Below are 22,343 nucleotides of genomic sequence, written 5' to 3' on the forward strand. Positions count from 1 at the left end.
AAATGGCCTCTTTTAAACTTATTCGTAAACCTACCAGACTAGCGAAACTCTTATTGCTCCTACTATTGCGGCAGAACCCGGTGTTTTTAGGGTAGAATTAAAGTTAAGTTAAAGATACCCAAATCGGAACTCAAACCGTTTTTCAAAATTTGTAGGCGCTTTTCTAATTTGAACTTTGAACATTTCTTGTTTGATTTAAACAACATTGACCGGAATAGGATATCCCTGCTATCTGATGCTGATGGAATGGTTGATTGCCCCGTTAAAAAGTGTGCGAATTGCTAAACTGGCTAACTGACAACCTGGAAATTATGATTAAATTGAAACTTCGAGAGCTGTCTCAATATAATATATTCACAACTGAGCAATGTTTAATTGAATTTAAGGAAATAAGAAATCTTGTAAGTACGGTTATTAATTCAGAGAAGCGCCTTCCCCAACAAAAATTTCAAACTAATCCAATGAAATTCTGGCGTCTGCTCAGATACCTTAATGTTTACCTTGACTCTCGAACAACCACTTTCTAAAATATTACAGATGCTAAGAACATAAAGACTATTTTTATAACATCCCTCGAGTAAACTCAAATAATAGTTTTATTAATGAGCACTACGCTAGCAAACCTTTTCTATGCTCCGTGGATCCGGACACGTTTAGATTCACCACTGCGAACACCGACATAGTTGAAAAATTTATTTAAAACATGGGGACCAATGGGATTGATAGGAAGATGTTATTGCAGGTCGAAATATGCTAACATCATTCCTGTCTCTAAGAACACTGAACAGCGAAGATCCTTCTCATTTCCAGACCATAGCACAAATACGGCTTTCTTAAAAGTTTATGCCGACATATATCGTGTGGGGTTGCTAGGCCTCCATCGGGCGCCTCCCCGTGTGGCGGATAGTGGGAAGCCTCCCAGATATAGGTGGTACCGGGGAAATGAAATACCCGGGGCGGACGACTTCCAAGCGCAAAGAAAGGATTCCGGACCCGTTGGAAAGTGGAGTTCCATAGGCAAGACTGTGACAGTTCAACGGCCATGGAACTGCGATGCGGAAAGCAAGAGAGAAAACACCGCATTAACTCTCCCCAGGATATCCAAAAACGGCCTCCAGTCCCGGGCAGGAGGTGCGAAGAATCTCCCGGTTCCGACAGACAACAATATCAAAATTGCAGGCTGGAACTTGCGAACATTGTTTACAGATGAGAATCTCAACAACTTGATACAGGAAATAGAGAGATTGAGGGTCAGTATACTGGAAGTCAGCGAGGTACGATGGCCAAATAGCGGAGTGACGCGGTCCAAGGACAAGGTATTTTATTATAGTGGTACTGACGACATAGGTAAAAAGCATCGTCATGGTGTAGGCATTATAATAGAAGAAAGCCTACAAAAATTGGTTAAGGATTTTGCCCCTGTTACTCTTTTGCGACTTTGCGCAGGGCCGATAGACATTAACATAATTCAGGTATATGCTGCCACTTCAGAAAAACCTGACAATGAAGTTGAACAATTTTACGGGCAGATGGAGCAGGCAATCAAGCTAACGAAATCCATATTGGGAGACTTGAATGCAAAGGTCAGCAAGAGAAGAGTGGAAGGTAATGTAGGTCACTGGGGTCTCGGAGAAAGGAACAACATGGGGCGGAAGACTCATTCAATTCTGCGAGGAGAACAATCTGGTCATCACAAATACTTGGTACCGACTCCCACCTAGAAGATTAGGAGAAGTGGCTTGCGGACCGACGTATGGAAGCCGAACACCTTAGAGCCCGAAAAACTGCTGGAAACGTGGAAAACCTATGCAACTGAACTTTATAATAATCAGAGATCATACAGTGAAATTCTTAATGCCATAAAACTGTCAAACAATGGTAAAGCTCCAGGATCAGAAAACATGCTATCAGAAAGCTTCCACCTATAAGATTTTCTAATAAGACTGGAAAATCCCCACAGCATGGCTTCGTTGCACATTTATAACCGTACCAAAATCAAATAACGCACAAAGATGTAAAGACTAGCAGCTCATTACCTTAATGAGTCATTTTTTAAAACTGCTTCTTCGAATCATGCACTCAAGACTTTACAGAAAATACGAAGAGGTCAGCGGGTTCAGTCAGTCATTGGTGCAAAATTGCTTTGACCAAAGAAAGAACGCCTTCGTATGTTTCATTGACTACGAAAAGGCTTTTGATAATGTAAGACATGAACTTGGACAAGAACTTGGATTGGACGACAAAGACTTAAGACTGATTGTTAATCTATATTGGCACCAGGTGACTGAAATACGTCTTCAAAACTCTGCAACAACAAAGGAATTTGAAATAAAGAAGGGTGTCAGGCAGGGCTGCATTCTATCCCCGATGCTTTTCAATCTCTATGTGGAGATAGCTTTTGCTGAGATAATATCTGAAAGACCCAAGGGTATTACAGGTAATGCTATCCCAATTAATAATATATGCTACGCTGACGACACCGCAATACTAGCCGATAATGCCAACGATCTGCAAACCCTACTAAAAACGAAAGCCAACAGAGGGGAATAACAATTGGCACCAACAAAAAGAAGTTTATGGTTATATCTAGAGATGTCTTGCCAAGCCTATATCTTCAGCTCAATAGAGAGCAAATAGAGAGGGTCAATAAGTTTGAACATTTGGGATGTACGGTGGACGACCAGTGCAATCCAGAACTTGAAATTAGATGTCAGATAGAACAAGCAACAACAACTTTTCTAAAATTAAAAAAAATCCTCACCAACCGGAATCTAAATTTCAAATCAGGTACCGAAAGGTTAAGTGTCCTGTACGGAGCGGAAGCGTGGACGACTAAAGCTATTTCTAACCACCGCATTGAAGCGTTCGAAATGTGGACTCTGAGATGGATGCTAAACATACCGTGGACGGAATGGATCAGAAATGAGGATGTGCTCAGGATGGCTAGATTGAAAGACCGAGAACTCTTCGAACATATTAAAAAACGAAAGATCTCTTACCTGGGGCACATTATACGGGGAGAGCGATATGACTTTCAACGCCTTATACTACAGGGAAAGATTGAAGATGAAAGAAGAGGCATCCGAAGGAAAAAGTTGTCTTGGCTCAGAAATATCCACCAGTGGACTTTCGGTCGCTCCACGAAGCTGCAATAAATAGACTCATATAATAGGGAAAACAGAGGCGGGCCAGAGCTGCGGACTTTTTTTTGTTCGGTGTCGGTATCAGAGAATGCGTTATAACAATTATTCTGAATGGCATCAGGTAGTATTTTAGACCACAAGTTGTTTTCTGTTCATACTTCCGATTCCCGTAAAATGATTAGCAGCCGATATCCAAATATATTCAATATTCAATTTCAATATTATAAGAGTAATTGATGAGATAAATAGTATTCAGATATTTCAAGTAAGTATGTATGGCCCTTTAATAAATGAAAATGGGACGCAAAAGATAAATTTGTAAGATTGCTTCTGCTGGCTGTAAAACTTTAGGGGTACTTTTTGGTAATAATCATCGTTTTGAAGGACACGTAGCAGTTTCACCGGAAACGTCGTTCTATAAACTTCTCCAAAGGTGTGTTAATTAAAACTGGCCGATTCTTGAATATTGTCGAATATTTCATATTCTAATTAGTAGGCCTGCTTTAATTCAAGGCGACTACGTCTTGAAAATAGCTGTCTCGGATTTTTTATAATGTTCGTAATTTTGATCATATTAGATGAACGGTTTAAATCGCAGCTTTAGTTTTAACAACAAAAAAAATCACTCTCCAAAGGCCGATATACTTATTTGAGAAACTTATTCGTAGCACAGATATTTATTCAATTCAGTTCACCCAAGCATAATTCATTTCTCAATTTAAACGCTACTTTAACTACGACGCCATCAAATCTTTCGATAATCACACTCTACAACTAAGATCAGTCACCTCCTCAATTACCTTCAAACAAAAACAACAGAGACCAGACATCTAAGTAAAATAGCGTTACCTCGCTATTTAGACATTTTGTCAGTTAATTTGTAATGTTTCTTTTTACATATTTTTTCTTTGCTTGTAAGCTTTTTTATCCAATTAAATTTCGCTGTTATTATTATTAGGGGTGTCCTTCTCCCCTTTTATTTTTCTTCATTTTGCACGATTTTTTTGGCATACCTAATATATATGTGCGGATATATGAGTGGAATGTATGTGAGCTGGTTCCTATTTTTGATTTTCCTTTTAATAATGTTTAATAATGACGACTCCGAAAAGACGCGGCCTAGCTTGATCCCTGGAAGAGGTTGTTGATTCTTTGCACCCGCGGAGTTTTACACCTACAGGCACTTTTTAATTTTTGTATTGCCCTTCCAAATATAAGTGATGCGTTCGTTTCGACGGTCAGACCATCTCACACCCGGGATTTATTAAATTAAATTAAAAGAATTGTTTCCGTTTGCAGTTTTCATGCTACAATGTAATACGTCTCAATTTTTTAATCATGTTTTCCTTTCCTCAGTAAAAAATTGTTTTCTATTTTTTTCTATATTCCAGTTATAGTTAACCTTACGATAATTATAGCCACTGATTTTTATAAGTTTCTTCGGGTTAAGTGTAAAAATTACACCTCATCACCGTCAATTTTTCTTTTGTTTCTACTATTTTCTAGTATTATTTTTTTCTTCTTTTTTAATTCTGTTTCCCTATTTCATTTGGTATTCATTTATTTTAAATAATAAATTTCACTTAATATTATAACTACTATTGCCACTCCACTCTTGTAGATTAAATACACTACACTACTATTATAGCTGTGTTTATTGGCTTAAAAACGATAATTATTGTACATCGGTAAAAGCATCTCCGGAAGAATAAAGCGTGAACATTGACAAATATTTTGTAGTTACAAACAATGTATCTTCTCTCTACTCTTCGAAAAGTATTTATCGTCCACGTGGTCCTTTAAGTAAACGCTGAACACTTGAACGTCGCCGTGTATAAAAACGGTATCGATATTGTCGACTGGGGTTCGAAAGTTAAATTCGCCAGCCAGGTTGCCGTCCACCCATACGGAAAAATGATCGTCCATTTTCCTTATTGCCACATTAAACGGGGACCCAGGAGTAAACTGGAAACCCGGAGTCCGCTCCTCGGCGCCCCAATCTCCGTTCGTCCAGCTGTTCCGCACAAACAAATGGTTTCCGTAAGAAGTATCTGGATAAAAAAGAAAACGCACGTCGCAAACCCGCCGCCTACCCGCAAACGTTCGCACTTACAAAATCGAGGGTTTAAATGCAACGGGATTACGGGATGCGGCCATAAATGTCGTCCCTCCTGTAGATTAATATAAAACGAAGACGGCAGGATTTTAACTCTTCCGGAAATTTCCAGCTGCCAGCCGCACTTGAAACCGAGATCCAGATTGGCCGTTATCGGTATTTCCTGAAATGAAAGAAAGGCGAAAGAAAATATATAACGGGTGTCTCAAAGAGAGGGTAACTTAGTATGTCCCCTTTTGATGATTTTACAGCATTGCAACTTGGTGCAACTTGAAAGAGCGCACAACCAGAAATTTCATAGCTAGATACAGGGTGATCACTAAACACGTGTTTTTAGACACTTACGCAATCACAAATTTCATTATATCAAACAGAACTTGTGTTTTTCATAGAATACCCCGTAAATATTTCAAAAATATATAAAACACAAAAATTATTTCGAGTATATATATATATATATATATATATATATATATATATATATATATATATATATATATATATATATATATATATATATATATATATATATATATATATATATATATATATATATATATATATATATATATACATATATATATATATATATATATATATATATATATATATATATATATATATATATATATATATATATATATATATATATATATATATATATATATATATATATATATATATATATATATATATATATATATATATATATATTTATCTGGCGTCTCTGTTGGCATCCGTACATAATACAATACAAGGTGGTATCCTGGCAATATACATTTACTCAAATGTATATTTTTTAGGTTTTATGTAACGGAGGAAGTAGCACCCACCTTTGCTATTTATAGAACGCATTTTTTGTCAGCTATTATATATGTATATAAAGTGTAAGGACTAACGGGCTACTAACTATGGAATCGCCCCATATTGACTAATATAGAGGGAGCAATAAAAGATGTAAATGCTCATTGAATAGTGGCTTTTTATTGTTAAGTCAAGCTTTCGCCCAAGTATTCAGGCTTCCTCAGGACACTAAAATGTAAAAGGAAAACACTCTATTACAAAAACAAGAAAAACACACTGGGCTCGTCAATACATACATCAATTAAACTCTAACAGCAGAGGAGGCACAGTACTCATTGCACACACAGAGAACCACGTGTTAGCCATTAGTATAGGCTGCACAGATTAAAATAGTAAAACAAAGGAAACTTATGCCTAGACAACTAGTCATTAATTAATAAGTAAAATAACTGGAACCGACAAAGACACAACAAAAATGCAACCCAATTCGATTCTGCCGGAGATAATCCGCCAACGGCATTTAAAAACAAAAACAGACATCTTGACAGTTGGGAAAATGGTCAGGCACATATAAAGAAAACTTGATAGACCAAAGAATCACCACGTTACAAAACCAAAGAATACAAGGCAAAAAACCCACCAGCGACCATTAACATCGAACTTACATTTAACCACGTTGAAGACAATAATTTCAGTATTCGGCTAGATAACAGACCCACAAAATTTTACATCTAAACCAACACTACAGGACGTTTCTTGAATAGCAATCTGGGTGTTTCAGTTTTTTTTTGTAAATGTTCTCTTTTATGGTTAATACAGTTGGCACACTGATTAATATAACACGTTTCTAGGAACCTACGTTTATAGCCATTTTTTCCGTATCTAGAATATAAGGATTGTTGTACACCACTTGGTGGTCATGGTCATTCACATGGGAACTGAGGCTAGTAATCTTGGGCTTATGTTTATAGTGACTTTTACATCCTGTAATTCTTTTTTTTTTTAATTTGGGATGTTTGCCCTACGTAAAGTTTCTCGCATTCGCATTGAAGACCATAAACAACATTGGACTTTTTATTTATTGGCGTTGTGTCTTTTAGTTGAGAATAGAATCTGAGCGTCCTAACATTATAATTTGCGATCTTAATATTTGAAGGTTGAAAGGGCCGGACCAGTGATAGCGTCAATTTGTTAATGTACATGAGCTTACCAAATTTAACTTCTAAATTGGTCGGCCGATCCTCCTGCACATGAGGGGGGGGAGGGTCCTGTAGTGTAGGCCTCGCAGAATAAAAGTTTATTAATTAACCTGATAGGATATTTATTGTCTAGAAGAAGATTTCTCAATAACAGTAAGTATCAAAGAACGGTGACAGATCGATCTTTTTAATTCGATTTTTTAAACCCAAAACAGCATTAATTTTTTGGTTCATGGGATGGTAGGAAGAGAAGGGGATATAAAGGGGGTTTAAAAAATCGATATAAAAAGATCGGTCTGTTACCGTTCTCTCTGGTAGATACCAGAGCTGGATGCTTTACGATACCAATCTAAAATAATGAAAGGCACCGAACGAGCAGATTCCGTCGTTGGTATCGTAAAGTATCCAGCTCTGGTAGATATATCTCCTTCTCTTCCTACCACCCCATGAACCAAAAAATTAATGCTGTTTTGGGTTTAAAAAATCGAATTAAAAAGATCTGTCACCGTTCTTTGATGCGCCCTAACTTACTGTTATTGAGAAATCTTCTTGTAGACAATAAATATCCTATCAGGGTAATTAATAAACTTTTATTCTGTGAGGCCTACACTACAGGACCCTCCCCCCCACGTCATGTGAGGGCGATCCCCTAGTTATTTTGTGCAACATAGATATATATATATATATATATATATATATATATATATATATATATATATATATATATATATATATATATATATATATATATATATATATATATATATATATATATATATATATATATATAATGTATGAAAATAAAAAATAGAAACGCATCCCTTTTTCAAATCCAAATACAAATGGCTGGCCACGGAAATCTTATAGGATTAATTGGAAATTTAGATTGGAAAATTAGATACATCAACTATTGAATTTTGCAGTATTACATTTATATAAACTTTTTAGTGTTGCACCCTGTAGAATCGAATAAGTATTGGGTGATAAAATATTTGTCGTACACACTTTGGGAAAAAAATTACAATAAAAATTGTCAGCTGAGAAAAGCATTTGTTTCCACAAATTATTAGTATAAGTGGTGGAAAAATACTGTTAAAATGGAGTTTATTTTTGTTATTTTAACAAATTGCGCAAAATATTAGGTTATACATTTCTTAATTTCCATTTCATATAACTTTGCAAACTAGGGCTCGTTTTTTAGAGCAAAATGGGCTGATTTTAACATTGGGACGAAATGTAATTTCATTATTGGTTTTAGTCCTAAATAGGAACCAAACCACAGTACGAAACCAACGACTGTAATGCCAAATCGTTTCCGCGCGGATTCGCAAAAAAATAGATTGGCGCTTTTGATTTTAAATCATTTTAATTAAAGCGACGTTGAATCGAAAAAATAGAGGGCTTTTTAATTAATTTTTTTAGCACTCGTCTATTTGCTTTAATGGCAAAATTCCGGAATTAACTAAATTGGATAAATGAGTTAACGCACAACGTGAATTGCGACAACGCATAGGTCCGCCGTTTGAACAAATAATTACAAACAAGAGCTGCAGGAAATTAAAGCCTTTTACATTCTGTTGGTGTACGCGCGTGTAAAAAAAATTTCAATATAAAATACCTGCGCAAAGTTACAAATAGATACAGGGTGCAAATAACCAACACGCAACACTTTTTTATTCAGAAATTAATTATCAATATTTATTTATTGTATCAAATTTTAAATTGAACATCCCACCTGTCGAGCATGCGTCGTGTATCGGAAAAATTTTAATTATTATTGCTATAAGAACATTTTAGCAGAGGTACTAAATATATAATAAAATATGGTACAGTTAATTCTTCAAAGGCTTGGAAACGCTGCGATCCACACCGGATATTATAAACTCTACAAAATTGCATTAAATTAGTCGCTCGTATGCCGCCCTAGAAGTTAAATAAATACCGTTAGCAAAAACCGGTAAGCGACACTTGCTATTTTATTTAGTAGCTACTTTAAACATATATAATTATATATTTTTGGGGTAACTAATATTATATTTTCGTATCAAATTGAAGAAAAAAAGATAGTCCGATAAATGGGCAATTATATTTCTTAAATATATTCAAGCAACAGCAAATATAATAAGGGCTCATTTAATTTGCAGGACCACGTAAAAATGTATAGATTTTGTACTTACGCGGTAAAATTAGGCCAAAGTATCTATATGATATTTTGCAATTAAAAATAATAAACGAAGAATAAGTCATAATTATAGTTTTCAAAAATTAGTATTAATAGAGTATAACTTGTTAATTTTGTTATTGATACGAAACAGCAATTAAAAATTAGAATTAGTGTGTTTCATATACCTATATGTGCACATATTTTCTTTAAGTTTGATCCAGAAATGTTAATTTTGTTATTTATTTATGTATGTTGTTAATATACGCTTATTTAAGAAAACATTTTCACGTTTTAAATAATAATTATAAATAATATATATCAAGAAGTAATCTTCAAGGGCAAAAACTTATTTTCCGCGTTATCCTAAGTTTAACTATTTCCTTAAGCGTCCGATAGTTGGGATATACTGATTTATTCTGGAGTGACGCTGTGTCTGGACAACCAATTAACAGTTCAGTTAAAACAATGTAACAGGGTGGGCGAAGTGAACAAGAAACTCCTCTTTATAAAAGATGTGGAAATATACACATAAAATACTGACTTTTCTGAAAAATTTAGTTTCTAACCTATACAATACAAATGTTCTTATGACTTTTTTTCGATATATTGCCGTAAGTAGTCTCGCGTAGACTTATTGCGTTTTAACTCTGAAACCTCCAATATAAATATTCCACTAACAAACATAACTTTTGACAAAAAATAAATTAGCACCGACGCACAATGTGTTATTAGGGTAATTTAGAGTCCAGAAACACAAAGATTCGACCGGTTCACTTACCTATATATGTGACAATTAACTTGAAATAATCAGCCTACTTAACGTCACTCAAATAAAAACGATTAACTGTCAAATAATCGAAGAAAATATATATAAAACTTCGCGAATTATAACTTGGGCTTTGCGTAAGTAATGGTTCAAAACTTTCTTTCTTAACTTATTAACGATTAGGTATGTGCTTGTTTAAATAATATTTACTTTTTTCAAATTTCTGTCGGATTGGCTAAATGCAATAACGAAAAAAATTTGACAGATATTGCTCGACCATCGAAACTTGGGCGACCTTCAAAAAATTTCACTGACTTAAGCAAACAAGAAAGAAACTTTTCAAAGTAAGTCCTCTCGTCGAGCTAAATACAACGGAAGAATCAATGCTTGCTACACGTGTAGGTTTGTATAAGTCTGGTAAGCGCAATGCTGCTGCAGTTCTACAAGATTTATCTTCTCCACAGACCAAGGCCGCTAAAATGAAAAAAGCTTTATTCAGCCCCCTAATATACCCAGTGCCATATACTCCGAATGAAGCCTATCCGATATACGAAAAATTCTTACGTACTTCCGCTGCAAAAAGTCGACACGCAAATATATACCCAGCATATCATGTATTACGAGAAGCTAAAATGAAATGCTACGCCGATGAGTCATTTAGTAACAGACGCTTCTGTCGAATTAACGTTACAAGGTCTCGTCGATCATACTGTCCAAACAATTATTGAAGTTCGGAAAGAACTGAAATTGACTACTTCATTAAGAAATAGCAAAATGTATAAGGGGTTGTAGCGGAAGTTCCAATCACGCGACATATGGGCAGAAATTAATAAAAAATAATGAAACAAAGACTGACGAATATATATACGTATGCGATTTGTCTGGTTCCGTGACAAATGAATGTTGGGATGCTATAGTATGGCAGAATCCTTGCATATCATTGATGTTGCCCATTCTAGAATTTGGATTCATTTTGGTCTTGCTCGTTAAACGAGCAAATTGACCCCGTAATATTTTACTTTTTACGATTACATGAATTGCCAAACGCCTGTAAACTATTTCAGGCAAATGTAGAGTAATAAAATAGAAAATTTCGCCTGGTTCCGCTCAATTTCGGTGTTGGCCATACGCGTAGGTAATTAAGACCGTGTCAGCAAGTGGTCCTTCCTTGACAGTAAGCCGATCTGATACGGTAGAATATTTGTTAAATTTTCTAACAAGTAATGTAAGTCACCATATCATTAAAACAAAACAAGTTAAATCGACAAGTTCGAGACTAATTTACTGGTGCAACAACGATCTAAGGTGCCTGTATGATGAGCCCTTACACGTAAAGGCGACGGCCAAAGCTTCGGGTAGTTCGGATCATTGGCAGGAGTATAAAAATTTAAATAAACGCTGCAAAAAGTTCAGTAGACAAAAGCTGCAGCTTATGGTCAGTTTGTTAACAACTCTGACAATATTGGTTGGAGCTGCTGAAAACTTATTAAGTGGCAAGAAAATCCTGTTAAACCGTTTGCCACTACGGAAATAAAAGAAAATGATCCGATGCTCTATATGAGAAGGTTATCGAGCCTAACGGGGTAGTTTTTGCTGGATCCGGTTTCTAGTGAGTTAACCTAGAACATTTGAGTAATTCTAGTTCTACAGACGTTTACAACCGAAAATCGAAAATTCTTAAACATACCGCAATTTTTTTTTAACTAACCCCGTAGCTCATCTAATTAATCAAATGTTATTGCTATTGCAATCATCTCTATAATTGGTAAGATCGTCGAGAAAAATTTAAGAGATCGTTTACTGAACCAGTTTGACAGGCACAAACTATTGCACCGTGAACAGTTGGGTTTTAGGAGTGTAATGTCCACCAGGCGCGCTATGCTGAGTCTTGTTGGGAGCATTGTCGAGAGCTTTGGCGCTGGTGAGGTGGCAAAGGCCACCTTTTGCGACCTCACAAAGATTGTGATTGTGTGGATCATGGAGTGCTGATGCAGAAACTCGAGTGGTATGGCATCAGGGACATGCCGCTCCGATGTGAATGGAAGATTCAGTAGTTCTAGCTTGCCGGTATCGTCTGGAGTGCCTCAGGACCCGATCCCTGGATCCTTGCTGTTGATAGTCTATATCAACGATTTGCCTTCCCACATACTATGTAGAACTATGCATTTCGGGATGATAGTGTGATCAAAAAGACTAGAGCGCTTGGATGGTTCAGCTCCAACTCCTTACAGCGTAAACGAAACTAAATCGAACCATCTGATTTTCGTGTAGACTTCCTTGGAAAGATTACATTGAACGCCTTGGTTGCAAACTCATTCCTGTCATGTCCCCACTTGCTTATTTCATATTGTTGCATCCCGACTTAGTGGTTCCGTGCATGGCTTTCCTTATGCAAAAAAGATCGATACGTGTGATTGAGAATGCAAAACCTCGTGACCACTATCGACCGTTCTTCTTAAAGGTTAATATTTTGACCTTGACATCACTATTTATTTACTATATAGTCAGTCGAGCTAAAGAACGATATACCTAAGCACTGTGATCGCCACAATCTCTACAACTGGGGATCTGAATGGTCCAGAGTCATTCTAGACTGCGCTCATCCAAGTTAAGTAAATTTCAGATTAATTATTACAATGTTCTACCAACTGTTGTTAAGGACCTATAATATACTGAAGTCTGTAAAATAAAACAATTTCTATTGCAGAATGCAATCTACTCTGCAGATGAATATATCCGTGTTGCGTCATAAATGTCTAAACAGTATAAATTGGAATTGTTATTGGAATATCTGTTTGACCTTGCGTTAATTCATTATCATTCACAGTTCTGACTTTGCATTTGTTGTTCTTATAATGTATTTAATGACCAATAAAGTCTAAAGTCATTACAACTTGCACTAGATATAAAGACATAATTTTACAATGAAATCATTGCCAAACAATGAAAGTAACTTGAGTATTCGTTGGATCGTTGTAGCCCTTTGCATACCTAATAATGTTTTATCACTCTGCACCTTTCTGAAATAGACTATATATTTATAGTTATAGTTATTATCGGGTTTAATTCGATTTGGACAATTCGAAGGACAATAAAAAAAGTCCGGCAGGGGGGTGGGGTGTAAACAAAACGCAGTATAAATCGCCGTTTAAATCCCCGAAACTACCTAGAACACCGACTATTCCCGATTGGCCTCGCGTCCGACATTTTCTGGCATAAACAATGTCATTAGCCCAGATAAATTTCGCAAACTTTTAAAATATACGACCGCGCAAACTGCCGTTACGTTTTATACCCCCCGATAAAACCGATTTTACCAAAACTTTAAAAACGTAAATGGCCATTACCAGTTGTTGATCTGCCACTGTATTATCGCAGCTCCCCGTGGGAACACTAAAAGGAACGATGTGAGGGGAAGGTTCCGGGTAAACTTCGACTTGTTTATATTCGATTTCGTTAACGTCGACCGGGCCCTCCACTAAAAACAAAACAACTCGTAATATGAGGCCCTAAAAGCACAACATAAGGCCGTACAATACTAAAAATATAACGCCCTCATTGCATATACGTTGTGTTTCACTTGTCGGCTGCATTATTGTTTGGAACAGAGAAACAGTCATATTTGCTTAAACTAGTGTTTTGTTTTTAACTCCAAAACTCTTCAATGTTATAATATTTTCAGATTAAGAATGAGTGGTTCTTTTTATTATCACAATAAAATACATAGAGTATTATAATTTAAAATTTAATTTAATTTACACTTGCATTTTGTAAAATATGCAGAATCCCGTAAACTTGTAATCATTTTTTAATCATTAGTCCTTCAGAAAAATAATTTAATTAGGACGTCGAAATTTATCAAATAACTTGGTGAACCTGTCTTATTTCATTTATTTAGAGAGACATGGACAATAAAGTTTTGGGCGAAACGTATCTTTTAAAGTTCAGAAAATCTCAAAAAGTATGAAGTTTCAATATAAAATACCCAAACAAATTTTATGATAATGTTATGCCTGGAATGAAAGAATAATATTAGAGACTTAATGAGCATATTACAACCCCCATTTGTGTTTACAATTTTTCTATAAACGAAAATATAAAAAAATCCGGTACTATTTTTTTTTTGCCTAGTATAATTTTAGTAGCACACAAAGTACAATATAAATAAAAAGGTAACAACATATAAAAACAAAATAATTTTTTTTTACGTTTTTCGAAAATTGCCTGCAATTCAATGTCATATCTAATCCGAGTCTAGAATATTTATAGAACCATAGCATCTCAGATAATTAGTATTTATTTTGAAAACTTTATTGTATTTATTTAAAGAATCATTTTTTTAATACTACTATTACAAATAATAATTATATAGACGATGCCTTTTTTACTTTCTAATAAAAATTGTATATAAACCAAAAACACGCATTTAAAAAAACGGACCCATTACTTTTTCGAAATTCAAACAATGCGAAACCTTCAAAAGAGGCGAAAATAAGTGAGGTCTTATTTCGACGAGCACCAAAATATATGATATATGTACACAATTTATACACCTCACCTTGTATCCTGTTTATATTCTCCAGTGGAATTCTGTAAACGAAAGCGCAAATGTGTTTGCCATCGAGGGATACGAAAAATTCCCGCTCGGTACACACAATGTTCAATTCAAATTGTTCGTTTCTCGAAAATTCTACTTTTCCGACGGAGGTAGTTTCTTCTTCTCCCCATATATTGTTTATTCGAGAATTTCTCACCACGTATCTGGAAATTCAATTGACATCCATACGCAAACAATAATAAACTTGGAGTTAGTATGAATTACGTATTTACTTATTTGTTTGTTCAAATGATCAATAATTTAATAATTAAATACAGGAAACAGAATATTCTAGGAAGAGGCTGTGAGAATATAAGGGTACTTCAGAATTCGCTTATTTGTCGTCAAAGATTTTTATTATTGTGAAATTATTCATTGCATTGTCGTCCCAGAGGACGATTTAATTACTATTTATATCCGCCACTGATTTTTTAAGGATTTAATAATTTTTTTAGATCAAGGAATCAAAAATGAAACTTTTCTGTTAATTTTTTTGTATCTAACTTCCTCTTCACAATAAAAATTAAAAACCGTCGCCCCACTTGCTCCTGGACTTTCGAAAAATCGATTTTTTGAAAATTACTACAAAACTAAGAAAATAATTTACATAAAACTGGACATATGACATTGTAACTAGAAGTAAATTTCTTGTTCTAACAGCGAACCAGCAGGGAATTGAATCATAGTACGCCAACGTTTTCCTTGTAAATTTCTTGTAAATTAGACAATAAAAAAGACAATTTATTTATTCAATTTTTGCATGAAAACGCAAATATAGCCAGACACTAAAAACATAAAAAATAAAAAGGTTTATTTTCGACTGCTTAATCCAAAAAATTGCAAAATCTTCAACCATGATTCGACCTACGCAATTTTTTTTTATTTATTGATTTTACCTATATGAAATGAATACAATTTAATTTGAATTGCACAAAGTAAAGACCCTTTTGATGACAAATAAGTACGCCAAATTTTGACAAAAATTTTTGAGATTAATAAACCGTTTTTTTCCCAAAAACTTTGATATCGAAAACAATAAGTTTATATGGAAGGCCTGACAAATCTTTGCATTAAAATTTGAAATATTCTGTATATGAAGGCAACACATCAAGTTGAAATTACATATTTCAGTTAACTTTTATATATATTAAAATATTGCATAAATTCTTACTTTAGCAAAATCTCGCCATGTTTATTACCCAGTTTATTACCTTAAAGCTAATCTGGGGTTGAAATGAAATCCGATGTCACACTTTGACGCTGTCACCAACATTAGATTCACTATAAACCTGCAAATTTAAAACAAATAATAAAATATTATATAAAAATATATATAAATAAAATTCCATTCAATAATATTCAGCATACTGATAGAGACTGAGACGCAGCAAATACATTTTTAAATGACGCAAATAATTATTCGAAATTATTTTCTCATTCATTGATTCTAAATTAGCCTATATTTCATTGAACTTTCTGCATTATCCACATTGTCGGTGAAAAACAAACGTATTCATCGAGATTTCGATAAATATTTCCCTCTATTACGAAGTTTTTGACTGTCATGTTCTTCAGAGGGATCTTCAAATTGTTGACTCTTGGTATAAACTCAACAGATTGCCATTGAATATTAAAATATGTTTTCCTGATAGTTTTTCGAACATTTGTATTGCATTTGATTATTTTCTAGGCAATATGAAATTAAAACGAAGTGATGTCTCCAAAGATTTGGGAGTTTTATTTGACACTTAGCTTTCAATAATAATGCGTTGAAAATGTTGGGATTCACATTTCGGAATGCTAGGAGTTTACAAGCGAACAGGCACTAAAGGCACTCTAATACACTACTACAAATATATTATTCAGTTAGAAAAAGTTCAAAGAAAATTTTTAAAATTTCTAGCATTTAAGTGTGATGGTATATTTTTTAATCATAGTGTTCTCTTAAGGCGATTCCAAGTAGCGGACTTAATTAATCATCGGAACTATGGGTCAGTCCAATTTTTATTTAAATTATGTAGATCTCTTGCTCTGAAATCTTATCGCAGATCGGTTTTCACGTTTCTTCGCGGGCACTCAAAACACACTATATTCCAATATTCCACTTTCCAACTCCATTCACAAACTTTTTAGTTAGAAGTCCATTCTTTCAAACGATGGATATGTTTAATTGTATTTGTAGTGATATAGATGTAGATATAGATGATCTAATACCGACTCAGTTTACTTTTGCAATAAAAGATGAATTTTTACGTTCAGGTTGTAGATACCGTTATTTCTTTTGAGTTTTGATTTTTTTATATATTTTTTATATGGTTGGTTTTGGTTGGATTGGTTTTTACTATTGTTTATTGATACATTGGCGGTATTCGGAATTTTCATTTGACCTGGATGTCTAGGAAAATAATTGTCTTGTCGTTGGATGTTATATCTGTTAGACAATAAAACTTATTATTGTAGATAAAATATAATATCCATTTTTTTAGTTTTCGCCGGCACGATATTTCTTTGTTACTTATTTCTACATGGCATTATAGAATGCTATGTTTACACTATTTCTTTAAAAGGACGCGAGCCGAAATGAAAAGGAAGGCGTTTTGCCTGGAGTTCGGGACTAGTTTTTGATGCCTGGCGACGAAAAAAAAGTAGGTCACGACGCTTGACCACGGGCATTAGGTATTAGTTAGACGAAAAAGACGTGGGTAACGCGGAAAGCCCTGTCGCTTACTCTTTTTCTTTAAAAAGACGAAAGACCGATCATAGAATAATTATTATTGTCCATATACGAAGTTCCGACGAAGTTGTTGTACGAGGTGCAGTGCAAATAAGAGAAAATATTGTTTTGTTTAATTTGCCACAAAGTATTTGTGTTTATTTCTTCATCCCCTTCGACTAATGATAAAGAAACCTAAATTATTATTATTATTATTGTTGGACACTTTCACAATATAGGTATTAATAATAATAATGTTTAATCGAATTGATTGACAATTTTATGGCTACCTAAGGCAAATATGCCAATTTTTACAAAAACTTACTTTTATTTCGAATTGATAAAATATGCATTATAGGATTTTTCATTTGGAAAAAAATCATTATTTTTGTTTCCACAGTTATATTCACACGTTTTGAGAGCGTCTGTATATTACAGAATGAACAACCTAAAGCTATTAAGTGAGATCTTCGTAAACTTTAGACAAAATTTCAGCTCTGTGCGCATTCAAATATGGCTATAATAAAGATTTAATTGAAACTATGTTAAAAGTTAGGAAAATTATTAATTTCTCGACAATCGGTAAAGAATAGGGAAGTACTATACAAAAACAATCAGAAATTGAAGAATGGATGGGCCTCGTTTATGTAAACGGTCAAATTTTCAGAACGTTCCTGTTTCCTTCACCATACGAACTTGTCATACACTGTAAATCACCATTTAAAGTTAAGTAAATTGGCCAAAAGGCAATGTTGCAAATTATTTTCGAGTTTCTGAAAGAATTTCTAGAGTTAACCGTGGTTGAAGTGACTACTATTTTAAAGTAAAGCCATTTTTTTGTTTAACGCTGTATACTCTATTTCTGCAGAGAAAACCGCATCTCAATATTATTATCCAAACCAAAAAAAAGAAAAAAAAAAAACTTTTTCTATTAAGAATTACATTTAGCCACTAAGTCACTAATCAATTATGAGAGACTAAATAATTTTATAAACTATCTGACCAAACCATATAGCTACTAGAGATATAGAGGCCCGATGCCGATAATGCAGGAACTTATGAAGCAACTACTATTTTTTTTTTAAGTCGATTGGAAAATCCCTTTCTAACGACTCCAACTTAATTAAAATGCGTTAATCCTTTTGGGAGGTATGGACATTTATTTAAGTTGTTCGAACAACCCCCCACTACTTAGCTTGCAGACACAGAGGAGACAACATTAAACAAAAAAGATTTAAATTATTCTCAGCTTTCAGATCGTACTCACGGTAACTATGGTTAACATTAGAATGTTTTGTAGAAAACGAGTTTTAAATTTCAAGGTAAAAATTATACCCCTGGTGGGCATTTCAGAAACTCTAATATAATTTCCAGCATTTTGTCTTGGCCAATTTACTTATTAATTTTATTTTTATAATTTCTAATATAAATTTTTAAACGAACTTTACAACTTTACATTACACCGCTACTTATACAGTTCATTGTTCATTATTACGTAATGTTGACATTAACGTGCCACTAATAATGAACTCTTTTCACTTATCGCAAATCGCAAATCTCGGTAATCGCAGAAAATAACCGGGTTAGCCATTTCGAACAAACGACACGACTCCCACTTTGTTCCTGTTAGACAATAAATCTTGAGGGTTTTATCCTCTGTTAAAGGGTTTATAGGCCATTTCGCGACAAATAAGCTTAGTGACGCTGATTGATATATTATTGTCAATTTCCTTTCGTTGGCAAATGGCTCAGAAGTGACGCACACAAAAGCAACAATATAGCAGCACGCTTTCGAACACATTACCGGTAAATTGACAATTTTCTTTTTTATTAAAGCTTTCCATCAGTCAGCCGTGAGTACTTATCGTATTCTACGTCCGCCATAATCCCCGTATCTAATGTTTGCTTTATTATAACAAATAAAATAAATTATAATAGTATTATTTTCTTTTAATAAACCTAATAATTCAATTCAAATATTTTATGAATGCAATTGGGGAACTTCAATATTGAAATTGGAATTTGAAACACAATGTAAATAAAAGGATTGGAACACTAAAGCTGAAATGCCAATAAACGTACCAAGAATTATAAATCACAAATATAATACTCGGGAACGATTAATTTAGCGCAGCTTTAGATACCCCGAAAGATCAAAAATACTGTTGGAATAACTGGTATCGGTTCTCTAAACCTTTATTTTGTTCATTTTTTTAAAATATAATGTACGTGGCGCCATCGTGTGTGCAATTTCCGAATTTTCGCAGAGCGCAAAGCCAAAGGTTTATGTGAACAACTACGATTTATTAGTTTTAGTCACTAGAGAGCGCCACGCCAACCAACTTCTCTCATTCTAAGTACACCAAATATTAAATTATGAAAATAAATAATTATTCATGCGGAAACGCAACTAGTAATTTAAATACTGTATAATTTGATAACATGATAATTGGGAGAATTCAGCAATGAGTCACGAAAAGGTGGGTGCCGTCATCGGGGAAAATAATGGATACATGACAGATGGAAAAACCCAACCCATTAGAAGTGTAAACGGAAAAACTCAGGATTTTATGGTATTTCAACTATCTACTATTCCAACAATTTTAAGTAATTAACCCTGAAACTGTTATTACCAACCTTTTGCATTCCGGCTTCACTTTTGCTCTTATAACGATGCTCGAACCGGCATGCAGTCTATCCTTGAAGTCTTCCGAATAAATAAGGCTGTTCTCAGTGTCTTGCAAAGATTGTTCCTGTTCAAAATCGATGAAATCAAAATCGAGTGCATCAGTCGCAATTTCCATTGCTAGAGGAACTTAATTTATCCGTGACACTATGTATGACATATACTATGCATAAATGTAAGGTGATTTACTACAGAAAATTACGAACGTGTTGTTGATTAGACATTGTGTTATTGTGATAAGTAGAAATAAATTTACAACGCACGTAATATCTACTATTATAACCTAACACTTGCCCATGTACAATCTCGGATTACAGTGCCTAGCTATCGATTTGTTCTTAAAGAATATCGTTCTGCACGAGCCCACGTTCGTTCTAAACCTGTTAAAGGTATGTAATTGAACTAAAATTATTCGTCAATTAATTATTTTGGAAATTATTATTATTTTTCCCACTTCGAGTTCTACACACTGATTATAATATAAAAATTGGGTCATGATTTTACAGTACTTGATAATTTACTCACTTTTCGGACTATCGCATTTACCCTTGATAGTAAACGCGTAAAACATCCCTGTAATACATTTCCCATACGTGTTTCAGTGCCTTTTAATAATCCCACACAAGTAAAAAAAAATACGTTTAAGGCTAATTCACACACGTACTCCATGCACTTGGGCAACGATGAATCGCAGCCAAAAATACCCCGCAGCAAATGAGGGTGCCGGAAAAACCTCGCTGGCTCCTTAATGTCTGGAACCAGAATTCGTTTGTTTTCTCTTTCGTTCCTCTGTTCGATTGCATAACTATTCCAGTGGAATTGGTGTATCAATCGCGCAAGAATAATTTTGGGTACCTAATAACTACCATTGTTTTGTTGTTCAGCAGTTAAAATTTCCTTTTTTTCCTTGTTTTTGTGTCCAGACAATATTTCATCGTTTGGCAGTTTTGACAATTAGGTAACATAAAAAAATACATCGGTAGTCATGTATCTATTTTAGCATAATACAAATGTCAAGCGATAGCTAAGATGTACATCCCTTCCTCCTACGACCCCCTATAGTAAATCACAACACACACAGACCATGGAGCGTCAATTTCCTTGACAAGAAATTATAATTGGCATGTAATAAACAAAACCTATTATTTATTAAAATCGGAATACAATATTTAAGGCGTATCAATCTTTTTGTAGATATTTTGTTAATTACATCTAGAAGTAGGGGAGGTAAATCTAAATGACACGGTAATGTGCTAAAACCAGTCCAACATAAATCTGTTTGCTCAAGTTTTTTTACCACTAGAAAGACTAATCTGTGTAAATTCTCGAAATTGAGTTATGGGTTACCAAGTATACAAATTTTATTCTAATGACAATGAAAATCGACCAAAATTGGCTCAGGTACCGACAGAACGATAAACAATAAAATAGAAATTCAGGCACAGAAACGCTACGAACAAATAAAATAGGTTAATCAATTGTTCACTTAATCCCGCCATTCGTTAATCATTCTTTGCACAGATTAGTCTGTGCAAAGAAGGTGATCACGTGACCAAAAATCCGTTTTGTCTGCGATGCAAATATCGAACGCAGCATATATGTTAACAAATTAAACAACAGTAAATTAGACTTACAGTGTTTGCTAGCGGCACGAAATTTTCCTCGACGTGTGTAGTTTCATTTTTGGACCGTTTAGGTACGAAACAACACGAACCACAACACCGGCCCCTTTTCATTTTGGTGCCACTTGACACTCTTGATGCCGTTTGGAATTACCTCTTACCTTAATACGTTAAAATTCAATTCACAAATCAGCATACGACAAACTCGCGTTTTTTTTTTCACGCATGCTTTTCGTTTAAAGCGAAGAATAGCAAATGCACAAATTAAACGTGACTAACAAACATATATTAACAGGACAAGGTAATTAACACTGAACACGGTAGGTTAAAATAACAATCGGTATCTTCATTGACCCAGTCTCGCAACGCGCGCCTACGAATTTAGATGTGATATAATATTTTTATTTTTGAAACATATAAAATTTACACTGAGCCGTATGTTCAAGTCTATAAATAAGTTCTTTTGCTGGTTCATGCCTTTGTTTACAGTTGCCTTACGATCGCGTTCTCATATATATCACATCTCATATATA

General features: G+C 34.3%; 1 protein-coding gene and 1 long non-coding RNA gene across 3 annotated transcripts; one reads left to right on the forward strand and one right to left on the reverse strand.

The window, feature by feature from the left end:
* Window positions 1-4,763: 4,763 nt before the first annotated feature.
* On the reverse strand, window positions 4,764-22,146 carry LOC132705464 (galectin-8-like). Of its 2 annotated transcripts, XM_060676051.1 has the most exons (8): window positions 21,823-21,959; window positions 20,714-20,940; window positions 20,140-20,255; window positions 16,001-16,078; window positions 14,751-14,953; window positions 13,540-13,670; window positions 5,257-5,422; window positions 4,764-5,194 (listed from the first exon to the last, which is right to left on the reverse strand). In XM_060676051.1, the coding sequence occupies exons 2-8, from the start codon at window positions 20,855-20,857 to the stop codon at window positions 4,884-4,886; spliced, it is 1,149 nt and encodes a 382-aa protein (XP_060532034.1). In that variant the 5' UTR covers window positions 20,858-20,940; window positions 21,823-21,959; the 3' UTR covers window positions 4,764-4,883. The 2 variants fall into 2 exon arrangements, with proteins under 2 accessions (XP_060532034.1, XP_060532035.1); XM_060676052.1 differs by lacking the exon at window positions 20,714-20,940 and having other exon boundaries at window positions 21,823-22,146.
* Window positions 20,484-21,917, forward strand: LOC132705466 (uncharacterized). The gene is made up of 2 exons (XR_009619437.1): window positions 20,484-20,577; window positions 21,189-21,917. It is a non-coding gene; the product is annotated as an uncharacterized LOC132705466 (long non-coding RNA).
* Window positions 22,147-22,343: the final 197 nt, after the last annotated feature.

This window comes from Cylas formicarius, unplaced genomic scaffold (genome assembly GCF_029955315.1).
Source record: "Cylas formicarius isolate icCylForm1 unplaced genomic scaffold, icCylForm1.1 PGA_scaffold_7__23_contigs__length_41026272, whole genome shotgun sequence".
NCBI classification, from domain to species: domain Eukaryota; kingdom Metazoa; phylum Arthropoda; class Insecta; order Coleoptera; family Brentidae; genus Cylas; species Cylas formicarius.

Excerpts from the sequence above, each read along its gene's own strand:
- LOC132705464 (XM_060676051.1), bottom strand. The coding sequence starts at position 20,857 with ATGGAGTACGTGTGTGAATTAGCCTTAAACGTATTTTTTTTTACTTGT. Across the intron at positions 20,256-20,713 it reads TAAATGCGATAGTCCGAAAA|GAACAATCTTTGCAAGACAC; the intron begins GTGAGTAAATTA and ends GATTTTGAACAG. Across the intron at positions 5,423-13,539 it reads CAGTGGCAGATCAACAACTG|GAAATACCGATAACGGCCAA; the intron begins GTAATGGCCATT and ends CTTTCATTTCAG.